The 25,894-nt window shown below is 38.7% G+C and overlaps 2 protein-coding genes across 2 annotated transcripts; one reads left to right on the top strand and one right to left on the bottom strand.

Annotated features, from left to right (window-relative positions):
- The first annotated feature begins 1,000 nt into the window (after positions 1-1,000).
- On the top strand, positions 1,001-2,469 carry LOC145010688 (uncharacterized). Its single transcript, XM_078969195.1, has 4 exons — positions 1,001-1,442; positions 1,535-1,753; positions 1,838-1,956; positions 2,074-2,469. Exons 1-4 carry the CDS (start codon positions 1,001-1,003, stop codon positions 2,467-2,469), a joined length of 1,176 nt encoding a protein of 391 aa, XP_078825321.1.
- A 1,786-nt stretch (positions 2,470-4,255) lies between these two features.
- Positions 4,256-7,224, bottom strand: LOC145010064 (UDP-glucuronic acid decarboxylase 2-like). Its single transcript, XM_078968653.1, has 7 exons — positions 6,422-7,224; positions 6,153-6,295; positions 5,814-5,893; positions 5,154-5,237; positions 5,000-5,074; positions 4,777-4,869; positions 4,256-4,609 (listed from the first exon to the last, which is right to left on the bottom strand). Exons 1-7 carry the CDS (start codon positions 7,024-7,026, stop codon positions 4,376-4,378), a joined length of 1,314 nt encoding a protein of 437 aa, XP_078824779.1. The 5' UTR covers positions 7,027-7,224; the 3' UTR covers positions 4,256-4,375.
- Between the last annotated feature and the right edge of the window lie 18,670 nt (positions 7,225-25,894).

Here is a 25,894-nt window from a genome sequence, read left to right as displayed (position 1 = left end):
TTAGATCAACAAGTTGTATAGACCTTTCTGAAAATGATGATGAGCAAGACGATACCCCACAGCCACAAGTTAAAAAAAGAAAGTTTGTAAGTTCTAGTAATGTACGGGGTCCTATTGATGATGTTTATAAGCCGGACCATGGAAAAGGAAAGCAAACTACATTGGATAAGAATAATCCAATTAAAGAGAAGTTGAAGAAGGTAGCTTGGAAAAAGATTGCAGTTTGGGCTTATTCGGTAGGCTTACCTTTCAATGCCGTACGTGATGAAGGTTTCCAAGATGCGATCAATGCCATTGGAGAATATGGAAGAGGTAATCAATTTTGTTACCTTTCTTATTTGATTAATGTTAAGTTGTTAACATTTTTATATTTACTAGTTTTGTTAATTATATAAATGTTAGGCATGCCGGCTCCAAGTTATCATAATATGCGGGTGACATTGTTAAAGGACGTGTTAGAAGATACCCACAAGTTTGTGGATTCGTTTCGATCACAATGGAAGAAATTTGGATGTAGCATTATGTCTGATTTTTGGATAGATGGCAAGCATAGATCTTTGATCAATTTTTTAGTCAATTGTCCTACGGGTACAGTTTTTCTAAAGTCGATTGATGCATCAGAGCATATACATAATGCTGAATATATTGTGAAGAAGGTAAATGAGGTGATAGCAGAAGTTGGAGAGGAAAACGTTGTGCAGGTAATATTTGTTTCTAATTAGTTATTAGTTATTACTTTTTAAAAAAAAATTATATCCATTTTATTAATTAAGTTTTTTTTATTTCTTATAGTTTATTACAGACAACGGTTCAAACTACAAAGCTGCAGGAAAGATTTTGGAAGAACAACATCCAAAATTATTTTGGACTCCATGTGCAGCACACTGTGTGAATCTCATTGTACAAGATATTGGGAAGAAAGAAGAAACAATCGCGACCGCTTTGAATGAAGCAAGAGCTATTGGTGGTTTATATTTATAACCATGGACGGATTCTCAATATGATGAGAAAGTTGACAAAGAATAGAGAGTTGCACAGGTCTTGTGTAACTAGATTTGCTACCCAATTTTACACCTTACAGAGTGTCCATGAGAATCGACACCATCTCCAAGTTTTGTTTGTATCCGAGCAATGGAGAAAAAGTGACTTTGCAAAGAAAGTTCCTGGAAAGAGAGTTGAGAAGATAGTATCAAAGCAATATTTTTGGGATGGTGTATATTTAGCTTGCCAAATATATGCTCCATTGGTGGATATTGTTCGTTTGGTTGACACAGAAGAAAGACCGTGCATGGGGTACATCTATGATGCGATGAGTCGAGCACAAGATCAAATAAGCAAATATCTAAATGATGGGAATAATGACAAAAAAAGACTGGTAGGTAGAATTTTGTCTATCATTCAAACAAGATGTAATGACCAACTTCTTCATCCCTTACATGCAGGTATAAATCTTTTACTTATTAGTTATTAATTTAATTTAAAATAGTATGCAATTATTTGGTTTTAACGTTTTAGTGAATGACTTAATGTACAGCTGGGTGTTTCCTTAATCCTGCAATTTTTCATGGAGATAAGTCAAAGGAATATGAGGCTAATAAACAGATTATGACCGGACTTTATGTTGCTATTGACCGTCTTGTTCCCGATGAAGATGAAAATGATACTTTGAGACAAGAATTGAATCTCTACATTGATTTAAGTGGACAATTTGGATCCCCAGCTGCTAAAAGGAGTATGACAAAAGTTGCACCGTGTAAGTATAAAAATTATAATGTAACCAAAAGTTTTTATTTATTTATTTTTATTAACTTAGGAACTTTTTTGTTGTAAAATGTAGATATATGGTGGCGTTCTTATGGGATAGATACACCTATCTTACGAAAGTTTGCTATCACGGTTCTTAGTCAAACTTGTAGTGCTTCACCTTGTGAACGAAATTGGAGTACATTTGACAATGTAAGTTTTTTTTACTTATTTTTAACAAGTATTTTTATAATTATAATTTAGAAATGATATTAGCTAGATTGGAACTTCTAACATATTAACTAAAATATTTTAATTCTTTTGTTGCAGCTACATTCTAAGAAAAGAAATTGTCTTTTGCAACAAAAACTAAATGAACTTGTATTCATCCAATACAACACAAGGTTGCAAAAGCGCTTCATGTCTTTACAAAACAAATCTTTGGATCCTATTTTGCTACGAGATGTTGAGGAGAATGATGATTGGACAATACCAACGGAAGATGAGCTTCAAGACTTTGTGGATGGTGGTGATGACCTTCTTTGGTCAGATGTGCAAGAAGCAATGGGAGCGAATGTAGACGCTCAACCAAATATTAGGAGCAAACGAGAGCGTTATAGAGATGATGATGGTGATGATATTACAGATGTGGGGAACGATCTTGATGAAGAAGTGAATGCTTTGGATGATGTTGACTCGGAAGCCGAACCCGTGCCATGCGATTAAACTATATTTGACACTTTGACAATTGACACTACGTAGTTTCTATATTACTATATTAGAATTTTGAATATTATGTTATGTTTTTCTATGAATTTTTAGGTTTTATGATATTAATTCTATATAGACTTTTTAGATTTTATGATATTAATTCTAAATATAATATAAAAATATTAAATTAAATATAATATTAAAAAAACCGCTATAGCACCGCTATACCACCGCGAAAACCGCGATTTCAAATAGCGGCCTGTGACCGCTATCGAAATTTTGACCGCGATAACTGCATAGAGTAAAAGTTATACCAAAAGTTATTTTGCTAATCCAAACACATTTTAAATAACTTCTTTTGCAAAAAAATCATTCTACAAAAAAAACTTTTGATGTTCAAAAACATTCACAAACACCCCTTAATTGTTGTATTCAACTTTTTGTTTGTGTTGTATTCATTTATGATTATAAGAAAATACATTGTTAAATTTTAGATATTACATGTAAAAGTTACGCCAAAAACTTGATTTTTGTATAAAGGAAAAGAAGGGTATCAAAAAATCATAAAAAACTGATTTTTTGTGACTTTACATGTAAAAGTTACACTAAAAATTATTTTGCTAATCTAAACACATTTTAAATAAATTCTTTTCCAAAAAATCATTCTATAAAAAGTACTTTTTGATGTTAAAAAGCAATCTTAAACACCCTCTTATTATTGTATTCAACTTTTTGTTTGTGTTGTATTCATTTATGATTATAAAAAAATATATTGTAAATTTTTAGATATTATTTGCTTACGAATAAAAGTATGTTTATGAAATGTGTTTTGAAGTGATTAAATCACGTATGAATATAGACGTATTAATATAAATGAATAACTTTAATCATATTATAATCATCCATGTATTATTTAATAGTATATTTTTATTCATTTATGATACAAGAAAAAATGATCATTTTCTTTTTATTTTGATAGAAAGTTGATAAAATTACTTTTATACTCCAATAATAAAAAATCAATTAAAATATATTTTTATTTAAAAGTCAATATTATGATCCATCAATTAAATCTCATATTTTAGAAAACAATTCTTTCAATTTAATCTCATATTTTAGAAAACAGTTCTTTCAATTTAATTGTTTTATTTTAACAAAAAAAACATAATTTTAAAAAAAAAATTGAAATAAATGATTGCAACATTATAGGGAACTATCCTTTAATAAAGTTGATTATATTATTAATGCAATTGTAAAATTCATATATTGTCCCTTCGAAAATGATTGGTGCGCTCTCAACTTTTTTACGTTCTAAATATAACTTCTCTATTTATTTATATATGTAATGTATTAAATTTAATAAATGGAATATTAAATTGCAATAAATATGTTTATTTTTTCTTTACATATTCTAAATCTTAATTTTAAGGATAAAATCGTTTTTTTAACTCATAACACACATCAGTTTCACAGTTTGATTATAGAATTCAAGACATCTACTCCTCCATCTTATCCAAAAAATCCCAATGATGTTTACATCGATTTAAAATACACCGATAATTTTTTTATTAGTATGGATTTGTTTACTTATTTATTCATCATTTTGTTTATATTTATTTCAAAAATTTTACTTTAAAAAATACTTAACGTTTACAAATTTATATTTAACTTTTTTTAATCAACCTCATATATTACACAACACTTAGCTAGTTATTAACAATCAACCTCATGTCTTAGAATGCATATTTGCCGATCCTTTTTTTTCTTTTCAAAGCACATACTATTTCTTAAATTATAACAATGAAAGTATAAGTTAGGTAAAATTCATTGATTCGGAAAAGAAAAAAAAAAGTAATGAATAAAACTAGTATACAATATTAGGAATAAACAGTTACACAAAAACATAGTCCAACTAGCTTGTCTATGCTGTGGTGGTGGTGGTGGTGGCCGCAGACTCCTTCAGCTTTTGATCACCAAAAATGCGTTGCCTGAAGTCAGAAACCATCATAGGGAGACCCTTGCGAAGAGAGACCTTAGGCTTCCATCCCAAAAGCTCTTTAGCTTTAGTAATATCCGGCTTTCTTTTGTGTGGATCATCTTCCGTGTTTGCCCTGAACTCTATTTTCGCTTCCGAGTCTATTGTCTCCTGGACCACCTGTTGTGTTTGTGTTGACCATCACAACTTGTCAAAATTTTATAAAAAACAAAAACAAAAATTGTGGGACCAAAGCATTATGCATTTAACAATCGTTAAAAGCATTACACATTTTTACCCGATTTTGAAAAAGTGGAAATAATTAAAGGATATATAAATGTATATACCTTGGCGAGTTCGAGCATGGTGAATTCACCGGGGTTTCCAAGATTAAAAGGTCCGACATGTTCTCCTTCCATTAATCGTATTAGACCTTCAACCTTCGGATCCAATTCCAACAAATTCATTACAAGGTTGATTTTTCATGATGACAATTGTCATATGTGATATTAAATACAAGTGTGACATATAGAGATATATGAAGAAAAAATAACATAATCGATTACTAACCAAATCGGAAACATATTGGAAACTTCTTGTTTGGTTGCCATCTCCGTAAACAGTGAGTGGTTCTTTCCTTAGCGCCTGTATCATTCGTTAATCATTATCGTTTGTTTATAAATATAATTAAATATTACAAAAAATAGAAGAATAATTAATTTACCTGAGCAACAAAGTTACTAACGACACGTCCATCGTCAATGCACATCCGAGGACCATATGTATTGAAGATCCTCGCAATCCGTACCTATAGTACATTTCAATTTTCACAAAGCCAAGTTCGAAACAATAGTAACAATTTGCATTTACATTTCACTATGTTAATTTTTTATTTTTCGTTTAATACTAAATTAATTTTAAATTCGATAAAGCTTGTGGCCAAACAAATTAATACTATGTACTTAAATTACATTGAAAACTTGCCACCAAAAAAAAGAATGCTTTTTTATTCTTTTGGCACAGTCCGAAAAAGATAATGACAATTTGTTAGACTTGTAACAAAAAAAATAAAATAAAAGGTTCCACTATGACACATCAACAGAAGCTTGACTTTTTAAACATTGTATTTTTTTTTTTTTTTTTTTTTTTGTAGATGTTCTTTTACAAAATGACAAAAATCACAACACTTTGGGATTTACACTAATTCCAATATGAAACTATTGATTATTGTTTATCATCCAATATTAATGTCTTTCTTCACACACACACACAAAAATCGATATTTTTTGTGATTGCTGGCCTAAAAGAGTTGATATTTTGACAATATGGTGGGACCACAATATTTAAATTTAGGTAAAGAGATCTCAAAAAGTAAAAAACAAACCTCGACGCCTGCACCTCTATGGTAGTCCATGGTCAACGTTTCTGCAGTACGTTTTCCTTCATCGTAGCAGCTTCGAACACCTGTCAAACAATGTATCCTCAGATCTTCGTTTTTTCTTTCTCATATTTATACATTCTTCCCCATTTTGCCCCTCAGATCCCCCAAATTTACCAAATTAACATCACAATTTCACACAGCAAGTTCAGAAACCAATCAGAGAACCGCAAATGGTGATGTAAACATTGACCATTCAAATCCCTGATTGATCTAATTGCAATTACTTATGGTGATTGGTAATCTACCAGATTTCATCCACAAGAAGAAGAAGAAAGAACTGACCGATAGGATTGACGTTGCCCCAGTAAGTTTCGACTTGAGGATGTTGAAGAGGATCACCGTATACCTCACTGGTGCTTGTTAGCAAGAAGCGAGCTCCGATCCTCTTTGCTAACCCTAGCATGTTCAGTGTTCCCACAACGTTCGTTTTGTGAGAAGGAACGAAATTGGAATTAAGGATTCACAAAAGGGAAATTGAGAATTTACAAAAGAATTAGTAATAATAAAATGAAAGTTTGAAGTTAAATGGTGACGGAATGAGAGTAATTAAGGATATGATTGTCTTGATGGGATTGTATTTGTAATGAACAGGGGATGCAGGGCAAGCAAGATGATAAATCTGATCGACTTCAAGTAGTAAGGGCTCAACAACATCGTGTCGAATTAGCTCAAATCTAGGGTTCCCAAAATGATGCATTACGTTGTCCTTATTCCCGGTGAAGAAATTATCAACAACAATCACGCTATCTCCCCTCGCAATCAACCGATCAACCAGATGACTTCCGACGAAACCTGCACCACCCGTCACCACAATCCTTAACCCCTTTCTTTTCAGACCTAAAGGAATCTTCCCGCCCATATTGAACGACTCGATTCCAGCATGAAGAACGGGTCGTCTCGGGTTTGTCATTTGGACCGATTCAGAGACGGAGTAGGCATCGGTCATGCGGCCTGTGGAGGTATCGGTGGAGGAAGGAAGGATCGCGAAGACGAAGGTGGCGATGGCAATGCCGACGAGGACAAACAGAAGACGTTGTTCCCGGAGCATGTAACGAACAAGGCGAGTGACAGCGAGCCATGGCTTGTTGGGCTTCGGCGAGTAAGAATCCGACGTGGGTTGAGGCTCGTGCCGCCTGTATGTCAACTCAGATCCCATCTTCTTGTCGTTAAACTATGTGTTTCTCTCTCTAGATGTGTATAGGCAGAGAGAGAGAGAGAGAGAGAGAGAGAGAGAGAGAGAGAGAGAGGGAGAGAGTGTGTGGTGGAGGGGTAGTGGAGGGCGGTATATATGGAGAAGATGTCTGATGGCGGTGGTTTAAACTCTCCGGTAGGTGACTGAGAAAGGACGAATAAAATAAAGCAAAGAGTAGGTTCCAAGTAGGAGAGCGTTGCGGAAAGTTTCTTTTTTTGTGTACCTATTCGATATCTCTTTCGAATTTACATAAATGTCCTTGTAACAAATAAATAAAAAATAAATAAATATTCATGATTTTGTGAATTTTGACATATACGGTACATAAGATGATAACTTACTTTTGATAAAATTTATCTGTATGATATAACATTTTGTTTTGTTTCAAATAATGAGTGTTTTTTTTTTTCTTTTTAATTATTATTATTCAACAAACATTATGTTCAAAAATTAATTATTTAAATTAAACAAAATTAAACGATTAGTCATTTGGTTTCCAAAATATATGTAATCATGACTACTATTAAAACTTTTAGGTCCGTGATTATTTCATAATTTGTCCATCTAGGCCTTTTAGCCACCTCCATCCAAATAAAATCGTTAGTTCATCCTAGGTGGCCTCCCTAGCTTATGTAGTTTGTCATGTCCGTAGTCGAATGATGTTAAATGCTTACATGGATTGCCATATGGACACCGACTTTTTACTTCTCACATTGACTCTTTATCATCTCTATTGTCCATCTTGTTCCCACTTTCTTTCACAATTGCAAATACAAACAAACAAATATCTCTCATTCCTCCACATTCACTCGTCGTATCAACAGTGATTTGAAGAAGAGTTCTTCAAATCATTGGTAAAACTCATCTATTGATATACACGCCTCCCCACCGCAATTTTTAAGAAGATTTTAAAAAATGTTAAAAAGGCGAAAACTAGGGATTTTAGATGGTGAGGTCTTCAAATCCTAAGCAAAAGCATACATATAACGATTAATTTATATAGACATTATTTATACATTAGTCGATTTCCATAAAATACAACCATTGAGTAACTAACATTTACACTGTAAAGCTTTAAATTAAAAAATATATATTCTAAACCCCAAAAACCGATGGATTTTGAGCACTATAACAATCTTATGGTGCACATACAACCCTAATGATTCGGATCTAATTTTTCTCAAGTAATACATACAATTTCATTTTATCCAAAGTATATACCTTAGCTAGCATGCAATTGGAGATATACATCATAAAAACTAGTTAGATGAATATATCTTTGTTGTAGCTTGTAGTTCTTGGCCTTTCAAGAGCTTAGTACCTAAGTGTGTAACCTCTAATAAGTTACAAACACCAAAGGCAAAAGGAGGCTTATGAAAGAGAGGTTAGGAAGCACAAATTGGCTAGGGTTTCACCTTGGAATTCTTATGGCCGATTTTAGGGATGCTAGGGGTTACTCTTATAGTGTGGAATTCCTAGGGTTTTTTACATGTAAACCCTAATTAACCATGACTCTTCACATTTGATAGGCCCTTTAGACTAAGCCTTCATGGACTCTCATATAGGTTTAGTCCTTCCCTAATCAACATAGATCATTAGCCCAAACTATAACTGTTACTAATTTACCTAATCAGTCTCCGTATATTTAATCAGTCTCTTTTGATCACTAAATTAACTCTTGATTAATACCAATTAAATAATAAGATTTTCCAATTAATATATTATTCATATAATATATTAATAAATCACAAATAACCTCTTTCTCAAATGTCCATTCTATCAAATTGCTCCGGTGAAGGCAACCCAAAAGGACCATGCTATTATCAGGTCAAGTACATACCAATTATAGTTATGGGCTTAGACACCTAATCCAACAGTCTCCCACTTGAATAAGTCTAATAACTATAACTGCCAATGTAACTTCAAAATCCGATTAGCAATCGTAGCTCTCAAAAGCCACTGTCGAACTCTGACCTAGTCAATAATGCGTCCTTTAGATAAGGGATCATAGATCCTCTGTTCTTCAAGATATCGTGTGGGCAAAGACATGGAATAGAGTCTTACTCATTGTCTAACAATTTGTTTCCCAATTTATGATTTGTTTGGCATAGAACTTAATTGAACACATCAATTTGAGTCCTGACCGGGCCCGACACATAAGTCAAAACAAAATCATTGAGGGGACCAATATATCACTTTTAATCCTCTTAGGATAAAAGGACATATAAACTTCGACTTATATGCTTGTACTAATTACTTGTTAGATTATACACAACAACACGTTTTATAACATCAAGTTACTGATGCGTTTTCGTACTATCAATGCACAACCAACTCATAATCAACAACTCATATATCTTGGTTTGAAGACTATATGATATTATTGTCTCACAATCACTCATGAGAAATTCCATGAAGTGATTCATGTGAGCATGAGTTTAATCCAATACTCAAATCTTATTTCAAGAGCACTCATGAACGTTGTAGCAAACCCTTGCTATGTCTAAACACCTTATATAATCTACAAGCCAATTCATGATAGTCTAACTGTAACAGCCGGAGTTCGGGTATGTAATTTTATTATTTTGAATTATTATTTTAGGGAAAATCGACGAGCTAGTGCCTCAACTCGTCGAGTAGAGTCTTATCTGTTGGCTTGGTTTTGCAACCGGACTCGACGAGTTGGGTATCTGACTCGCCGAGTCGGTGCTGATTAGGAAAACCCTAATCCCCGGGTTTGGGAGCCTATTTAAAGACCTTTATGGCCTTCATTTGCGGCCACCTTGTTCTAGAGAAACCCTAGAGAGTAGTGATAGTGAGTTTAAGGGCAAGAGGAGGCTATTTCTTCATCTTTTTGTGTGGTTTTTCTTGAAGGAAGGAAGGAGCACAAATCTAGAGTGTGAAGGGGATTGGATCTGAGCTAATCATCTAGTGATATCATCTTTGGAGGTATAATCCTTTCCATTTCGTGTTATATTGATGGATTTCTTGATTTTAGGGGTTTTACCCTAATTTTATGAAAGATCTAGTGAGTATGAGGTCCTTTTTGGGATTATGACATCAGATCTGGACCATGAGAGGTCCCTAGAGTCATTACCTTCCAGCTTTTTGCAAGAAAATGAGATGTTAGAGACTAGGTTGCCGTTTTTGGAGTTATTTCACCATTTTTGGCTTGTTATGGGTTCCATGCACATTTACGTGCCTTTTGGGTATTTAAGGAATAGATCTATGGTTTGGTCAAGCAGATCTGACCTCAAGAGGTTGTTTGAGCAAGTTCATGGAAGAAAATCATCGAGTCCATATGTAGACTCGACGAGTCAGATTGGATTGCCCCAGAATCTGACTCCAGTGGTGACCCGGTGAGTGGAGGGATGAATCAGTGAGTCGAGTGTGGCTTGGAAAGGGAAAAGTTTGTGGGGATGCTGGGACTCACCGAGTCGTCATATGCACTCGGCGAGTCTGGTCAAAATGGATAGTTGACTTTTAGGGTTTGTCAACAAGTGGGCCTTTGGGCCTGTAGAGGGGTAAAATGGTCTTTTACCCTTCTAGGTATTTTTATGAGAGAATATCCAATTTTTTGGAGAGACATTTATTTAGTGTAATTTATTATTGTGACCAGGCGGAGGCTAGGCCAGTATTTCTGAGTTTGAGATATTACCGAGATTCCCGAGGTGAGTCTTCTCGCTGTACTTTACCTAGAGTGGTAATTAGAGCTATGTGATAGTATATTTTGCATGCTATTTATGTATTGTGATTTTTATGTGATATGTGATATGCATGATTCAGAGTTTACAGAGTTAGGACCAGTGGGTCCCCAGAGTTATGCGACCAAGAGGGTCCCACAGAGATATTCAACCAGAGGGTCATCAGAGTTACAGCCTAGAGTGCCTGATATGTGTTTATGTGGTATTTTGGGGAACTCACTAAGCACTTATGCTTACAGTGTTTTGTGTATGTGTTTCAGGTACCAGTGATGATCGCGGGAAGGCGCCGCCATGATCTTTACACACTCGTGGAGTTTTTGTTTATGTGATTATGGGACATGTTTTTACTATGATAACAATGGATACATTATGTTTGATATTGTTTTATGAATGAAAGCATGTTTTAAAAATGAAAATTTTGTTTTGAAAAAATCCGGTGTTACAATTTGGTATTAAAGCCTTGGTTTGAGGGATCCAGATTCACCTTCTAGTGTATTTGAACTCAAACTAAGGATTTGAGAAGGTTTTCATAAAATAAATGATTTTCCCAGGAGTAAAAGGATTGAGAACAAAACAGAGGAAAGTAGTGTGTACGATCATCCAGCGCCCGAACGGTGAGTTTCAAAAATACGCTTACATTATGTGTTATGAGATATGTTATGATATGATATGAATGCTATTGTAGGCTAGGTATTCTTATTAAGACTAGAGTGGCCTGATTTGTGATGCCTTAGCCTAGGGAGATTACTGCTGCTATGAGATGCTTGAGAGTGAGTAGGTAGTAGTGAGGAGCTTATGAGAGCCCATCGAAGGGTAACTTATGTGCAGCAAGAGATAGAGTACTTGTGATCTGGGATCCGTGGAGGGGGACTTGGAATGAATACTGATGCAGTGTGGAAGGTAGTATAGGGACCGTACTACTGGAAACACTGGATCAGTGAACAATCCAAGTAGGAATCCTTAGGATACTAAGGAGCAAGTAGGGTTGAGTTATCGAGTACGAGTATGGTCAAGCGAGTCTCTGATAATTTTTATGTTGTATTTCAGAGACATCATGGTTGGGACACGCCACAGGCCAGGGACTAGCAAGGGGGGGGGGTTGTGAGCGATGAGAAGCTCCGCCAGATGATTCATGATGAGGTGGATGCTGCCATCTGAGCTGAGATTCTAGAGATGTTCGGGTCTATCAAGACCACTCTGATTGAGACTTTTGATGAGCGGTACGCTGCTCTTACTAATGTTGTTGTTGCTGCAGCCACTATAGCCGTTGTTGCTGCCAGGCCACAGGGGGTGACGCGTTGCTGTACCGAGAGTTCAGCAACACGAAGCCACCAGAGTTTGATGGGACTCAAGATCCGATAGCCGCGATGAGATGGATTTTTGACATTGAGGGCTGCTTCTATACATGTTCATGTCCGGAGGATTTGAGGGTACGGTTCGCTTTGAACCAGCTTCGCTTGGGGAGCGAAGGATTGGTGGAAGTTCGCGACATCACACTTCACTTCTACAGAGCTTGTTGCGGTGACCTGGGAGATGTTTACTGCTATTTTTCGAGATGAGTACGTTCCCCTGGTGGAAAGGGAACGGCTGGCCTAGGAGTTCTTGACCCACAAGCAGGGTACTGAGTCTGTTACTATGATTACCAGGATGTTTCACGAGAGGGCGATGTTTTTCCCTGAGCAGGTGTCTACGGAGCAGGAACACATGAGTCGATATCTAAGTATTATGAGGAGGGACATTCGTGAGTTCATGGCGAACTCGACGTAGCGGACATTTGTCGAGCTTCGGGCAAATGCTCGGAAGAGGGAGATCGAGCTTAAGACTCAGGACAGGGAGGAGGTCGAGTCTCAGAGGATGGAGAGGTGACCGGCTCAGTCTCAGCCGGCAGCCAAGTGGGCAGATCCCGCTGATGCAAGGTCAGGGAGCCAGAAGGGCCACACTTGTGGTAAGTGCGACAAGGGTCATGAGGGGGTATGTAGATTTGGATCTTGCTACAAGTGTGGCAAGGAGGGGCATATGGCGAAGGACTGCCCCAATGGATTTGCAGTGTGTTTCCACTGCAACCAGACTGGCCATCGGAAGGTCGAGTGCCCACAGCTGCGGGGGTCGGCGTAGGGAGTATCACAGGGATTTGCCCCTGCTGCATTACGAGCTACAGAGAGTCATCCAGTGAAGGCTGAGGTGCCTAAGGCTCGTGGGAGAGCCTTTTAGTTGACAACGGATGAGGTCCACACAACGCCTGATGTTGTGGCTGGTATGTATCCTTCCATTTATTTATGCTAAGCTTGAGATATTATATTTATATTATGATATGTGTAGGTACTTTTCTTGTGAATTATGTACCTGGTTTGGTGTTATTTGAATCGGGCGTGAGTCGGTCATTTGTATCTTTAGCGTTCAGTCAGCACATCAGTATTCAGCGGGAGGTGATGAGTCAACCTCTGCGGGTTTTTATAGCTGATGAGCGAGCGATGTATGCTAGGGATGTGATTCGGGGATGTGTGCTTGAAATCTTCGGTGTTGAGTTTCCGATAGATTTGGTTCCGATTGCGATGGGGGACATGTGTGTTATAGTGGGCATGGATTGGTTGAGCCGCTTCGAGGCTGTTATTGACTGCGAGCGACAATTGGTAATGATACGAGACCCTAGTGGGGGAGTGTTGACGGTATATGGCGATGGTACCCGAAGTGAGTCAGCGTTTTGTTCAGGCCAGACAAAGTCTTCAGTAGGGTTGCATGGGGTTTGTAGCCTATGTGATGGATACCCGAGCAGCCGCGGGTAGCCCGAGTTCAGTTGATGATGTTCCGATAGTGTGCAAGTTTCCGGATGTTTTTCCTGAGGAGTTTTTGGGTGTGCCTCCCGAAAGGCAAGTGGAGTTTCGTATTGATTTGGTTCCGGGAGCAACGCCTATCACCAAGTCACCTTATCGTCTTGCACCACCAGAGATGCAAGAGTTATCCTCACAGCTTCAGGAGCTGTTGGGGAAAGGGTTTATTCGACCGAGTAGCTCGCCTTGGGGAGCTCCGATCCTTTTTGTCAAGAAAAAGGATGGTTCGCACCGGATGTGCATTGATTACCGGGAGCTGAACAAGCTGACAGTTAAGAACCGTTATCCGTTGCCGAGGCTCGATGATATGTTTGCTCAGTTGCAGGGGGCGTCTTGGTTTTCCAAGATAGACTTGAGGTCTGGATATCACCAGATGATGGTACGTGATGAGGATATCTAGAAGACGGCATTCAGGACGCATTATGGGCATTATGAGTTCGTAGTGATGCCCTTCGGGCTCACCAATGCACTAGCAGTGTTCATGGATCTCATGAACAGGATATGCAAGCCGATGATGGATCAGTCGGTGATTGTGTTTATTGATGATATTCTAGTGTATTCTAGATCTCGAGAGCAGCATGAGGAGCATTTGAGGGAGGTCCTTGGGGTGTTGAGATCGGAAAGGCTTTATGCCAAATTCTCCAAGTGTGATTTCTGGTTATGAGAGGTCCAGTTCTTGGGGCATCTTGTTAATCAGAATGGTATATTGGTCTACCCAGCCAAGATTGAGGCAGTCATGAGTTGAGAGGTGCCAAAATCCGCCACCGAGATCAGAAGTTTTCTGGGATTGGCTGGTTATTATCAGAGATTTATCAAGGATTTCTCCAAGATCGCAGTGCCACTGACCCGGTTGACCCGGAAGGGAGTTGTTTTCTCATGGGGTCTAGAGCAGCAGACCTCGTTTGAGACTCTTCGCCAGAGATTGTGCGAAGCCCCAGTGTTATCTCTTCGAGAGGGAGTGAATGGTTTTGTGGTATACTGTGATGCATCGATAGCAGGGTTGGGCGCGGTGCTTATGCAGAGAGGGCATGTGATATCATATGCATCGAGGAAGCTAAAGCCTCATGAGGCAAGGTATCCCACTCATGATCTAGAGCTGGGGGCAGTAGTATCCGCTCTCAAGATCTGGCGTCACTACCTGTATGGGGTTCGATGTACTATATACACGGACCACAAGAGTTTGAATTACTTAATGGATCAGCCCAACCTGAACAGGAGCCAGAGGAGATGGTTGGATGTGGTGAAGGATTATGATTGTGAGATCATATACTACCCGGGCAAAGCGAATGTGGTGGCCGATGCACTGAGTCGTAGGTCGGAAAGTGCCCCGATTCGAGATATGTGTGTGAGGATGACGGTGATGACCTCGGGGTTAGATACCATCCGAGGGGCTCAAGCAGAGGCGGTGAGACCAGAGAATATCAAGAAGGAGCAAGTGATTGGGCATATATTTGAGTTTGTAACCGATAGTCGGGGGCTTATGACTTATCACGATCGGATCTGGGTGCCTTATATAGGCGGGGCACGTGGTGTTTTGATGGAGGAGGCTCATAGATCAAGATTTTCAATCCATCCCGGGGCCACTAAGATGTATTTGGATCTGAAGAGAGATTATTAGTGGCCTTGCATGAAGAGAGATGTTGCATGGGTCGTAGAGAGGTGTTTGACCTGTCACCGGGTTAAGGCCGAGCACCAGCGGCCGCATGGCAAGTTGCAGCCACTTGAAGCTCCCCAGTGGAAGTGGGAACATATTACTATGGATTTTATCACCAAGTTTCCAAGAAACTCAAGAGGTGTCGATGCAATCTCGGTGATTGTAGATCGGTTGACAAAGAGAGCTCACTTCCTTGCAATCAGTGAGAGTTCTTCTGCAGAGAAGTTGGCAGAGGTATATGTGAGAGAGGTGGTGTCACGACATGGGGTGCCGATCTCAATTGTGTCTGATAGAGATGTGTGTTTCACTTCCAGGTTTTGGAAGAAGTTTCACGAGGAGTTGGGTATAAGATTGCATTTCAGCACTGCTTACCACCCTCAGACCGACGTTCAGAGTGAGCGGACTATTCAGACGCTCGAGGACATGCTTCGTGCATGTGTATTGGACTTCAGAGGGAGTTGGGACACGTATCTATCTTTGGCTGAGTTTTCCTATAACAACAACCATCATTTGAGTATTGGTATGCCTCCCTTCGAGCTGTTGTATGGAAGGAGGTGTCGGACTCCCATTTGTTGGGGAGAGGTAGGGCAATGGGTGATGGGTAGTATGGAGATAGTGCTCCAGACTATTGAGTAGATTCAGCAGGTCAGGTAGAGATTGCTGACGGCTCAGAGTCGTCAGAAGAGCTACGCGGATAAGCGTCGCTCAGATCTTGAGTTCCAAGTTGGTGATTTCGTTCTGTTGAGGGTATCACCTTGGAAAGGTGTGATTCAGTTCAAGAAGAGAGGCAAGTTGGGGCCTCAGTATATTGGTCCATTCAGAGTGATCGCGAGGGTAGGCAGGGTAGCGTATCGTTTCAAGTTACCTACGGAATTGGGTCAGATTCATGATACCTTCCACGTGTCTCAGTTGAGGAAATGTATTGCCGACGAATCAACAGTGATACCATTGGAGGATATTCAGGTGGATGCGAGCCTGAATTATGTTGAAATGCCAATTGCAATATGGGATCGAAGGATCAAGGTTTTGAGAAACAAGGAGGTGTCCTTGGTCTAGGTTCAGTGGCAGCATCAGAAAGGGTTCGAGCTAACATGGGAACCGGAGATCAAGATGCGTGAGCAGTACCTAGAGTTATTTGCAGAGCGAGACTTCGAGGGTGAAGTCTGATTCTAGTGGGGGATAATTGTAACAGCCGGAGTTCAGGTATGTAATTTTATTATTTTGAATTATTATTTTAGGGAAACTCGACGAGTTGGTGCCTCAACTCGTCGAGTAGAGTCTTTTATGGAAGAAACTCGTCGAGTCCATATGTAGACTCGACGAGTCAGATTGAATTTCCCCAGAATCTGACTCCAGTGGTGATCCGGTGAGTGGAGGGATGACTCAGTGAGTCGAGTGTGGCTTGGAAAGGGAAGAGTCTGTGGGGACGCTGGGACTCGCCGAGTCGTCGTATGCACTCGGCGCGTCTGGTCAAAATGGACAGTTGACTTTTAGGGTTTGTCAACAAGTGGGCCTTTGGGCCTGTAGAGGGGTAGAATGGTCTTTTACCCTTCTAGGGATTTTTATGAGAGAATATCCAATTTTTTGGAGAGACATTTATTTAGTGTAATTTATTATTGTGACCAGGCGGAGGCTAGGCCAGTATTTCTGAGTTTGAGATATTACTGAGATTCCTGAGATGAGTCTTCTCACTATAGTTTACCTAGAGTGGTAATTAGAGCTATGTAACTGTATATATTGCATGCTATTTATGTGTTGTGATTTTTATGTGATATGTGATATGCATGATTCAGAGTTTACAGAATTAGGACCAGTGGCTCCCCAAAGTTATGGGACCAAGAGGGTCCCATAGAGATATTCAACTAGAGGGCCATCATAGTTACAACCTAGAGTGGATGATATGTGTTTATATGGTATTTTGGGGAACTCACTAAGCATTTATGCTTACAGTGTTTTGTGTATGTGTTTCAGGTACCAGTGATGATCGCGGTAAGGCGCAGACATGATCTGTACACACTCATGGAGTTTTTGTTTATGTGATTCTTGGACATGTTTTTACTATGATGACAGTGGATACATTATGTTTGATATTATTTTATGAATGAAAGTATGTTTTAAAAATGAAATTTTTGTTTTGAAAAAATCAGGTGTTACACTAACCTCATAGCTTACTTACAAAGTATGATTGACTGTGTATACTTTGAAGAATTATATTATTCTGGAAGTCAAAACATACAAAAGTGAAACATAAAATAAACAATTGACAGAAGATAGTAAGCTTTACTTATAAATAAAACCCTTAATATTTAATCATCAAATGTTAATTACATTTATTTATTAAAAGTTTCTAACTGCCTATCTAATCACTAAAACTAATATCTTCTCTCTTCTCTTAGGCGAATGCTCTTAGCATGTTGCAAATGCTTAACCCCTACTCAGTCCCTTCGTAAGGGGATCTGCTGGGTTATCCTCTGATGACACCCTCTTTACTACGAAGAGTCCCTCTTTTACTCGATGTCTTATGAAGTGATATTTTTTGTTGATATGTTGGGATCTACCATGTGTTGGAATAGTGTCTAAGGTTGCAACTATATTAGGCAAGTATTTGACCCGGTTATGCATGGTTCTTTTGGGTTGCCTTCACCATAGCAACTTGACAGGATGATTTATAATGAGAGAAGAAATATTATTAATATATTATGAGAATAATATAAGGAATAATAATATTATTTGATTAATATAAGTCATAAATTAATTAGGAATTTAATTTGGTGACTTAAGGAGATTAATTAAATAGAAGGGCATAAACTGTCAAGTGTATGATAGTTGTACATTGGGCTATAATACCTTAAGGATAAAAGGGGACGGTTTTGAGGGCTTTGGATAGACCTTGAAATCGTCCAAGGCTTATCATTAGGGTATTGGATTGCTTAGGGCCTAAGTTATCCAATTAGGGTTTAAGGGTGAAACCCTAGGAGCCTTACAAGTATAAATAGACCCAAGGGGTTGATGAAATCGAGAATCTTGCCTTTAGAAGAACCCTGGCCAATTTCTAGCTCTCTCCCATCTCTCTCTAATCATCCTCTTGCTAGTTGGTGTTTGTAAGCCATTAGAGGAGTGACAATTGTGACTCTAAGCTCCAAGGACAAGAAGATTCAAGCAAGCAACTTAAGGTAATCTTCTAGATCTGTTTTTCTTATGTTATTACCTAGATCTATTGTTCAAAAGTCTTGGATTAAATGCATGTTCAATTAGAGAAACCTAGATCCAAGCATTAGGGTTTGTATGTGCACATAGGAATGTTCTTATGGCTAAAAACCATCAGTGGTATCAGAGCCTTGATTGGTTTCTATTAAATTGATGCATTGGTTTCTTGTTTATTGCTTGCAAAATTCGAATTTTATCATTCTGCCTGATGAACTCGGTGAGTTCCATAGTGGACTCGGCGAGTAGGCCACAACTTGGCGAGTCGATTGTGGTACTCGGCGAGTTCGAGCGTCAGAAAGAGATTTTATCTTTTGGAAATTTACCTTAATCATGTTAGGTCAATATAAATCTGATTTTAAGATATATTTGAATATATTCTTGACCTAATTGAAGATATTTATCAATTAATTAAATATTAATATCCTTATGTGATAATTGATTAATTATTTTAAGTAAATTGGTAAATTGTTTCGCAAGAAATAATTAAATAAATCAAATATGGATAATTATGTAATTAAATGTTAATTTAGATTATTTGTTATTTGATCCCCTATGTTTTGAAAAGTTTAAGACTTGCCCTCAAGTTTTGAAATTTATGTTTTGTGATTAAAAGTTTAATTTAGACAATTTAAATTTCAAACCCTAGAATTTTACAAGTTTAAAATTCAACCCTATATTTTATATGATTACAAGCTTAACATATATATGTATAATTAAAATGCTAGTCTTACCGTTAGTAGGCCTCATTCACGAAGCCGGTCTATAAGGTTGGTATTAGGTTGCTGCCTATAAAATGGCGCTTAATGGGTGTACACTCACACCCACCGCTTACTTGATCGGTGGAGGGTCGTTAGCCGGACGGGTAGGATAGGGTAACTCTCTCTCCTCGTTAAAAGTATAATATTAAATACAAAGTAACTACATGTTTTTCAAATTCCCAATCCTAGTTACTTTAGGAAAAGTGAATTGATGCAACCCCATGAAATTACACTTTTCACCCTTGCAACGAAGTTAGTGGAGCGTGTGTGGTTTACCGACACACTAATTGGTTCTAAGCATATGTGGCAAAGGGTGATTCAATGTTTATCATAGTTCGATGGAGCGTGTGTGGTTTACCGGCACATCGAATATGTGATTGTTACAATGAAGGCACCATGTGAATTTGCATGGTAATTCACACCCACTTTGTGATCCTCGGTATCCCAGTCACAAACGAGAGGGGCATATCGAGATTTAAACATGCCATTGAAAAGTTTCAATGAATCTCATCAAAACCTAGGAATTTTCAATACATTTAGAACTTAAAGTTATGGTGGAGAATTAGTGAATCGTCATTCACTTACCTTCAAATTGTTTGCATGTTAGATTACGACATCCCTTTTCTAATATGTAAATATTGTTGTTGGATCCTAGCCCTAATTTTCTTATTGGGTGATTATTAGGGATTCAAATTCTAATCTATCTCTGTCCTTTCTATTTGTAGATGTCGAACGTGAACAATGCTGCTGCTAGCTCGTTCACATTGATGAGCCTTTGCCAAAAGGTGACTTTCGATGGGACGAACTTTAGCGAATGGATAAGATACATTCGCACAATTGATCGCTACGAGGACAAGGAGTATGTCCTCGATGAAAAGCTCGAGAAGATCAACCCAGAAATCGCTACTCCGGCTGAAATGACTGCTTTTGGGACTCATGAATGTGATGCAACAAAGGTTCATTGCATCATGATAGCCACAATGAATGCCGAATTCCAAAAGTCCTATGAGGACATGTATCCGTATGAAATGCACCAAGACTTGTTGGAGAGATACCCCCAAAATGAAAGGCGGGAACGTTACGAGATCTTCACTAACATGATCTCCGCCAAAATGGGTCATGGAGAATCTCTAACCGTGCACCTGCAAAATATGCAAAGGTATGTCGATCGTCTTCGCAAATTGAATGTTGACTTTGGGGAAGACTTGGCGATCGACATGGTGCTTCACTCCTTGCCTTCGTGTTATAACCAATTTAGGATGACATACCATATGAACAAAGAAGAGGTCACCCTAAGTAAGCTCCAAGGTCTCCTTAGGGTTGCTGAGAGCAACCTCAAGGACAAGTCTGTTGCACCGAATCCCAATCCACCCACTGCTCCTGTTTTGGCTATTGGGCAAGGAAGAGGCAAGAAGAGGAAGGCTCCGTCTAAGAGCCACCGCAAGGGAAAGTCCCGAGATGGTTCCTCTTCTAGTGGGACCAAAGTTGATACCGCTAAGCACAACCCTAACCCAAAGGAGGCAGAGTGCCACCACTGCCACAAAATAGGGCATTGGAAGAGAAGCTACCCAGACTACCTGCAAGCCATCAGGGAAGGAAAGATCAAGCCATCTTTCGCAGGTATATACACAATTAAATCTAATGATTCATCTCATGCTACTTCTTGTGTCCTCGATACCGGGTGTGGTTACCACATTTGTTTTGAATTGTAGGGACTAAAAAAAAATAGGGATGTGAAGCATGGAAGAATAAATCTAATCATGGGGAACAGAAGATCGTCGCCTATGACCAAGATTGGAGTGTATTCTCTAGTGCTTAGGAATGGTTTATGTTTAGATATGAACAATTGTTGATATTCGCCAGAATTGGCAAGAAACATCATTTCATTTCATGGTTTGTTTAGACAAGGATTTATATTTTCTTTTAATAATGAGAATGGTGCTATTTGTGCTTATCTAAATGGTGTCTCATATTTTGAAGCAATACCATGTAAGGGAATTTATGAAACTGTTATGATTGTAGATAACCTAGGAAATGATGTTTTATGCATGGATTCTTCCAATAGTATGGATAGATCATCCTTGTGGCATTGTCGTCTTGGACATCTCAACAAGAAGCGCATAGCCCAACTCCAAAAGGATGGAGTGTTGTAGTCATTCGACCTTAGGGAAGATGACACATGCGAGTCTTGTTTACTTGGAAAGATGACCAAGTCACCATTCACTAGTACATGTGAAAGGGGTGAGGGTTTATTGGATCTCATACATACCGATGTATGTGGATCGTTTAGATCAACCACAAAGGATGGGAACTGCTTCTATGTGACTTTTACCGACGACTATAGTAGATATGGGTATATCTACTTAATCAAACATAATTCAGAAACATTTGAAAAGTTCAAAGAGTTCAAGAATGAAGTGGAGAATCAATTGGGCAGGAAAATCAAGATGCTTCGATCCGATCGAGGAAGATAGTACCTAAGTCTTGAATTCCACGACTAACTCAAGGAGTGTGGAATAGTTTCACAATTGACGCCACCTAGGACACCATAGTTGAATGGTGTGGCAGAAAGGCGTAATCGAACCTTGTTAGACATGGTCCGCTCTATGATGAGTCGTGCTTCACTACCTATGTCATTCTGGGGGTATGCCTTAGAGACTGCTGCCCATATCCTTAACTGAGTCCTTACTAAGAAGGTTGCCAAAACACCTCATGAGATGTGGACAGGGAAAGATCCCTCGTTAGCACATATCAAGGTTTGGAGTTGCGAGGCTTTCGTAAGACGAGATACTCACGACAAGCTCGAACCTTGTAGTGAGCGATGTATTTTTATCGGCTATCCGTAGAAATCCTTTGGATATCTCTTCTATAGACCGAAGGACAATGTTGTCTTTGTTGCGTGGAGAGGAGTTTTCCGAGAGCGAGAATTCATAGGCCAAGGAGACAGTGGGAGGCAAATCGAGCTTGAAGAGATTCAAGAGTCGATAGATGAAGGAACTCCACCGCTGGCACTCAAACCAAGGAGGAAACTCCGGTTGAGCCGATTGACGAGTCCTTACCTCTTAGATATTCCGAAATAGTTAGAGTTCAACCCCAGTTTTATGGTTCTCATATTATTACTGAAGGGGACACGTATATTAGTGATGGTACACTAATAAATCTTGAGGAACCTAATAGCTATAAGGAAGCCATGGCAGGCCCGGAGTCTGCAAAATGGAAAGAGGCAATGGACAGCGAGATCCAGTCCATGTATGACAACCAAGTTTGGAATTTGGGTGATAATGTGCCCAGACGTAAGACCGTTGGGTGTAAGTGGATCTTCAAGAAGAAAACCGACGTGGATGGAAACGTACACACATATAAGGGGAGATTGGTTGTGAAGGGCTTTACTCAAACTCCCGGAGTTGACTATGATGAGACCTTCTCACCAGTTGTGAAGATAAAATATATTAGAGTGATGCTAGCGATTGCCGCATTTCATGATTATGAGATTTGGAAAATGGATGTCAAAACCGCTTTCCTTAATGGGAAGTTGGCTGAGGATGTTTACATGGTTCAGCCAGAGGCTTTTGTTGATCCGAAGCATCCAAATAGAGTGTGTAAGCTTGAGAAGTCCATTTGTGGACTTAAGCAAGCATCTCGCAGATGGAATCTTTGCTTCAATGAGAAAGTCAAAGAGTTTGGATTTGTACGAAGTGAAGATGAATCATGTGTATATGTCAAAGCCAGTGGGAGTATAGTAAGCTTCCTCGTTCTGTATGTCGATGACACTACTCATAGGAAACGACGTCCTGACGCTGCAGGAAGTTAAGTCCTGGCTCGGGAAGTGCTTTGCTATGAAGGACCTCGGAGAGGCTTCCTATATTTTGGGAATATGGATAGTGAGAGAACAAAGTAAGAGACTAATAGGACTTAGTCAGAACACTTACTTAGATAAAGTACTAAAACGTTTTAGTATGGAAAACTCGAAGAAGGGAGAATTACCAATACAAAATAATGCCAAGTTGAGTATGACTCAAAGTCCGAGTATCGAAGTCGAAATAGCATAAATGAGCCGAGTACCATACGCTTCCGCAATTCGCTCAATCATGTATGCTATGACTTGTACTCACCGTGATGTAGCCTTTTGCTTTGAGGATGGTTAGTAGATATCAAGGGAACCCTGGCAGAGCCCATTGGATAGCGGTCAGGAATATCCTTAAGTAGCTTCGGAGGACCAAAGAATGGTTTTTAGTCCTCGGAGGGAGTGATGAATTGAAGGTGTGAGGGTATAGTGACGCCAGCTTTCAGACCGACAGGGACAACTACCGTTCCCAGTCAGGCTGGGTCTTTACCCTGAATGGAGGAGCAGTAACTTGGAAAAGTTCCAAGCAAGAAACCGTAGCTGATTCAACGTGCGAATCAGAGTACATTGCAGCAAGCGAAGCGTCGAAGGAGGCAATATGGTTGAATAACTTCATAGGTGATCTTGGAGTTGTACCTACCATAAAGGATCCCATGGAGATTTTATGTGATAATGAAGGAGCGGTTGCCTTGGCCAAGGAACCAAGGGATCATGGTAGATCTCGACATATCGATAGAAAATATCACTTTATAAGACATCATGTAGAGGAAGGAGAACTCGTGGTGAAGAGGATATCATCAGACGATAACCCAGCAGATCCGCTTACGAAGGGACTGAGCAGGGTTAAGCACTTGCAGCATGCTAGGAGTATTGGGTTGAAGGATGATATTAGGTATGTCAACGGGGGCAAACGGGGCGGGGAGTGCATCTCCCGCCCCCGCCCTCGAAATTTCCCTGGTCCCCCGCCCCCGCCCCCACCCCCAGAATGTTCAATGTTCCTACCCCCGCCCCCGCCCCCGAATCACATTTATTACCCCTGCCCCCGCCCCCGTTCCCCCACCCCCGATTGATTTTGGGCTACTTTTTTTTTGGGCTAAAAGAAGTTGTTATTTAGGCTAAAATAAATTATTTTTTTAGGTAACAAATAATTATTTATAGCAGAATTTTATATGTTAAAAATAAAAAAGTTATGGCATTTTAAAAAATTATAGTAACAACTTAAACACATGTTGTTTGATGAATTTTGGAAGCTCAAAATCATGTTATTTTTTATTATATTTATATAATTAATATATGTAAATATATATGTAATTTATTAACGGGGTCCCCATGGGGATTTCGGGATGGGATTGCCTACCCCCGCCCCCAAAATTAAAACGGGGGTTAACCTTGCCCCCGCCCCCGTCCCCGCCCCCGAGTTTTTTTTAAAACTCTCCCAAACGGGACGGGGCCCCCACGGGACTTTTTGACATCCCTAGATGATATTAGTATAGATTAGATAGTATTAGAAACATATAACAGATAAATGTAATTAACATTTGATGATTAAATAAAAGAGTATTATTTATGAGTAATGTTACTGTCTTATGTTAATTATTTAACTATTGTTTCACTTTGCATGTTTTGACTTCCAGAATAATTGAGTTTATTAAGAATAATCGAATTATTCAAATTGTCCACAATCGTTTATATGTTGGAAGTAGGTATGAATGAAGATTGTCATGAATTGGTGTGTAGATTGTCTAAATGGTATTAGATATAGCAAAAGTTTGTTGCAATGTTCATGAGTGCTTATGAACTAGTTTTGAGCATTGGAACAGACCCGCGCTTGCTGGAATCCCGCGCTTGCTGGAATCACCTTATGGAATGTGATAAAAAGGGTGATCGCAAGACGATAATATCATATGGTCTTAAAACCTAGATATTTGATTTGTTATTTGTTAATTGGTTGTTCATTGATAATGCGAAACCGCATCAGTAACTTGATGTTATAAAACACATTGTTGTGTATAGTTGATTAATGAATAAGTAAATGCATATAAGTCGAAGTTTATCTGTTACTTTTATCCTAAGAGGGTAAAAGCGATATCTCGGCCACTCGATGATTTGATTTGACTTATGTTTCGGGCCCAATTAGAACTAAATTGATGTGTTTGATTAAGTTCTATGTCGAATAAATCTGAGATCGAGAAACCAAATGCTAGACAATTGGTTCCATATGAATGTCTGCATGATATCTAAACAGAGGACTGTACAATCCCTTATCTAAAGGACAAGATTGATAAGATCAGAGTTTGACAGTGTATTTTAGAGCTACGATTGCTAATCGGATTATGCTTGTATATATAGTTACTAGACTTATCCAAGTGGGAGACTGTTGGAATAGTGTCTAAGGTTGCAACTATATTAGGCAAGTATTTGACCCGGTTATGCATGGTCCTTTTGGGTTGCCTTCACCATAGCAACTTGACAGGATGATTTATAATGAGAGAAGAAATATTATTAATATATTATGAGAATAATATAAGGAATAATAATATTATTTGATTAATATAAGTCATAAATTAATTAGGAATTAATTTGGTGACTTAAAGAGATTAATTAAATAGAAGGGCATAAACTATCAAGTGTATGATAGTTGTACTTTGGGCTATAATCCCTTAAGGATAAAGGGGACGGTTTTGAGGGCTTTGGGTAGACCTTGAAATCATCCAAGGCTTATCATTAGGGTATTGGATTGCTTAGGGCCTAAGTTATCCAATTAGGGTTTAAGGGTGAAACCCTAGAAGCCTTACAAGTATAAATAGACCTAAGGGGTTGATGAAATAGAGACTCTT

The sequence above is a fragment of the Lactuca saligna genome, chromosome 8 (assembly GCF_052625555.1).
Source record: "Lactuca saligna cultivar CGN05327 chromosome 8, ASM5262555v1, whole genome shotgun sequence".
Classification (NCBI taxonomy): Eukaryota; Viridiplantae; Streptophyta; class Magnoliopsida; order Asterales; family Asteraceae; genus Lactuca; species Lactuca saligna.
Note: the sequence above shows the minus strand (reverse complement) of the source record. Positions and strands in the feature narration are given on the sequence as shown.

What these genes read in the sequence shown, in the direction of transcription:
- LOC145010064 (XM_078968653.1), bottom strand. Translation starts at nt 7,026, where the DNA reads ATGGGATCTGAGTTGACATACAGGCGGCACGAGCCTCAACCCACGTCG. An exon ending in GGGCAACGTCAATCCTATCG is followed by an intron (nt 5,894 to 6,152) that starts GTCAGTTCTTTC and finishes ATTGTTTGACAG; the next exon opens with GTGTTCGAAGCTGCTACGAT. An exon ending in ATAGAGGTGCAGGCGTCGAG is followed by an intron (nt 5,238 to 5,813) that starts GTTTGTTTTTTA and finishes AATGTACTATAG; the next exon opens with GTACGGATTGCGAGGATCTT.
- LOC145010688 (XM_078969195.1), top strand. Translation starts at nt 1,001, where the DNA reads ATGATGAGAAAGTTGACAAAGAATAGAGAGTTGCACAGGTCTTGTGTA. An exon ending in TCTTCATCCCTTACATGCAG is followed by an intron (nt 1,443 to 1,534) that starts GTATAAATCTTT and finishes CTTAATGTACAG; the next exon opens with CTGGGTGTTTCCTTAATCCT. An exon ending in ATTGGAGTACATTTGACAAT is followed by an intron (nt 1,957 to 2,073) that starts GTAAGTTTTTTT and finishes CTTTTGTTGCAG; the next exon opens with CTACATTCTAAGAAAAGAAA.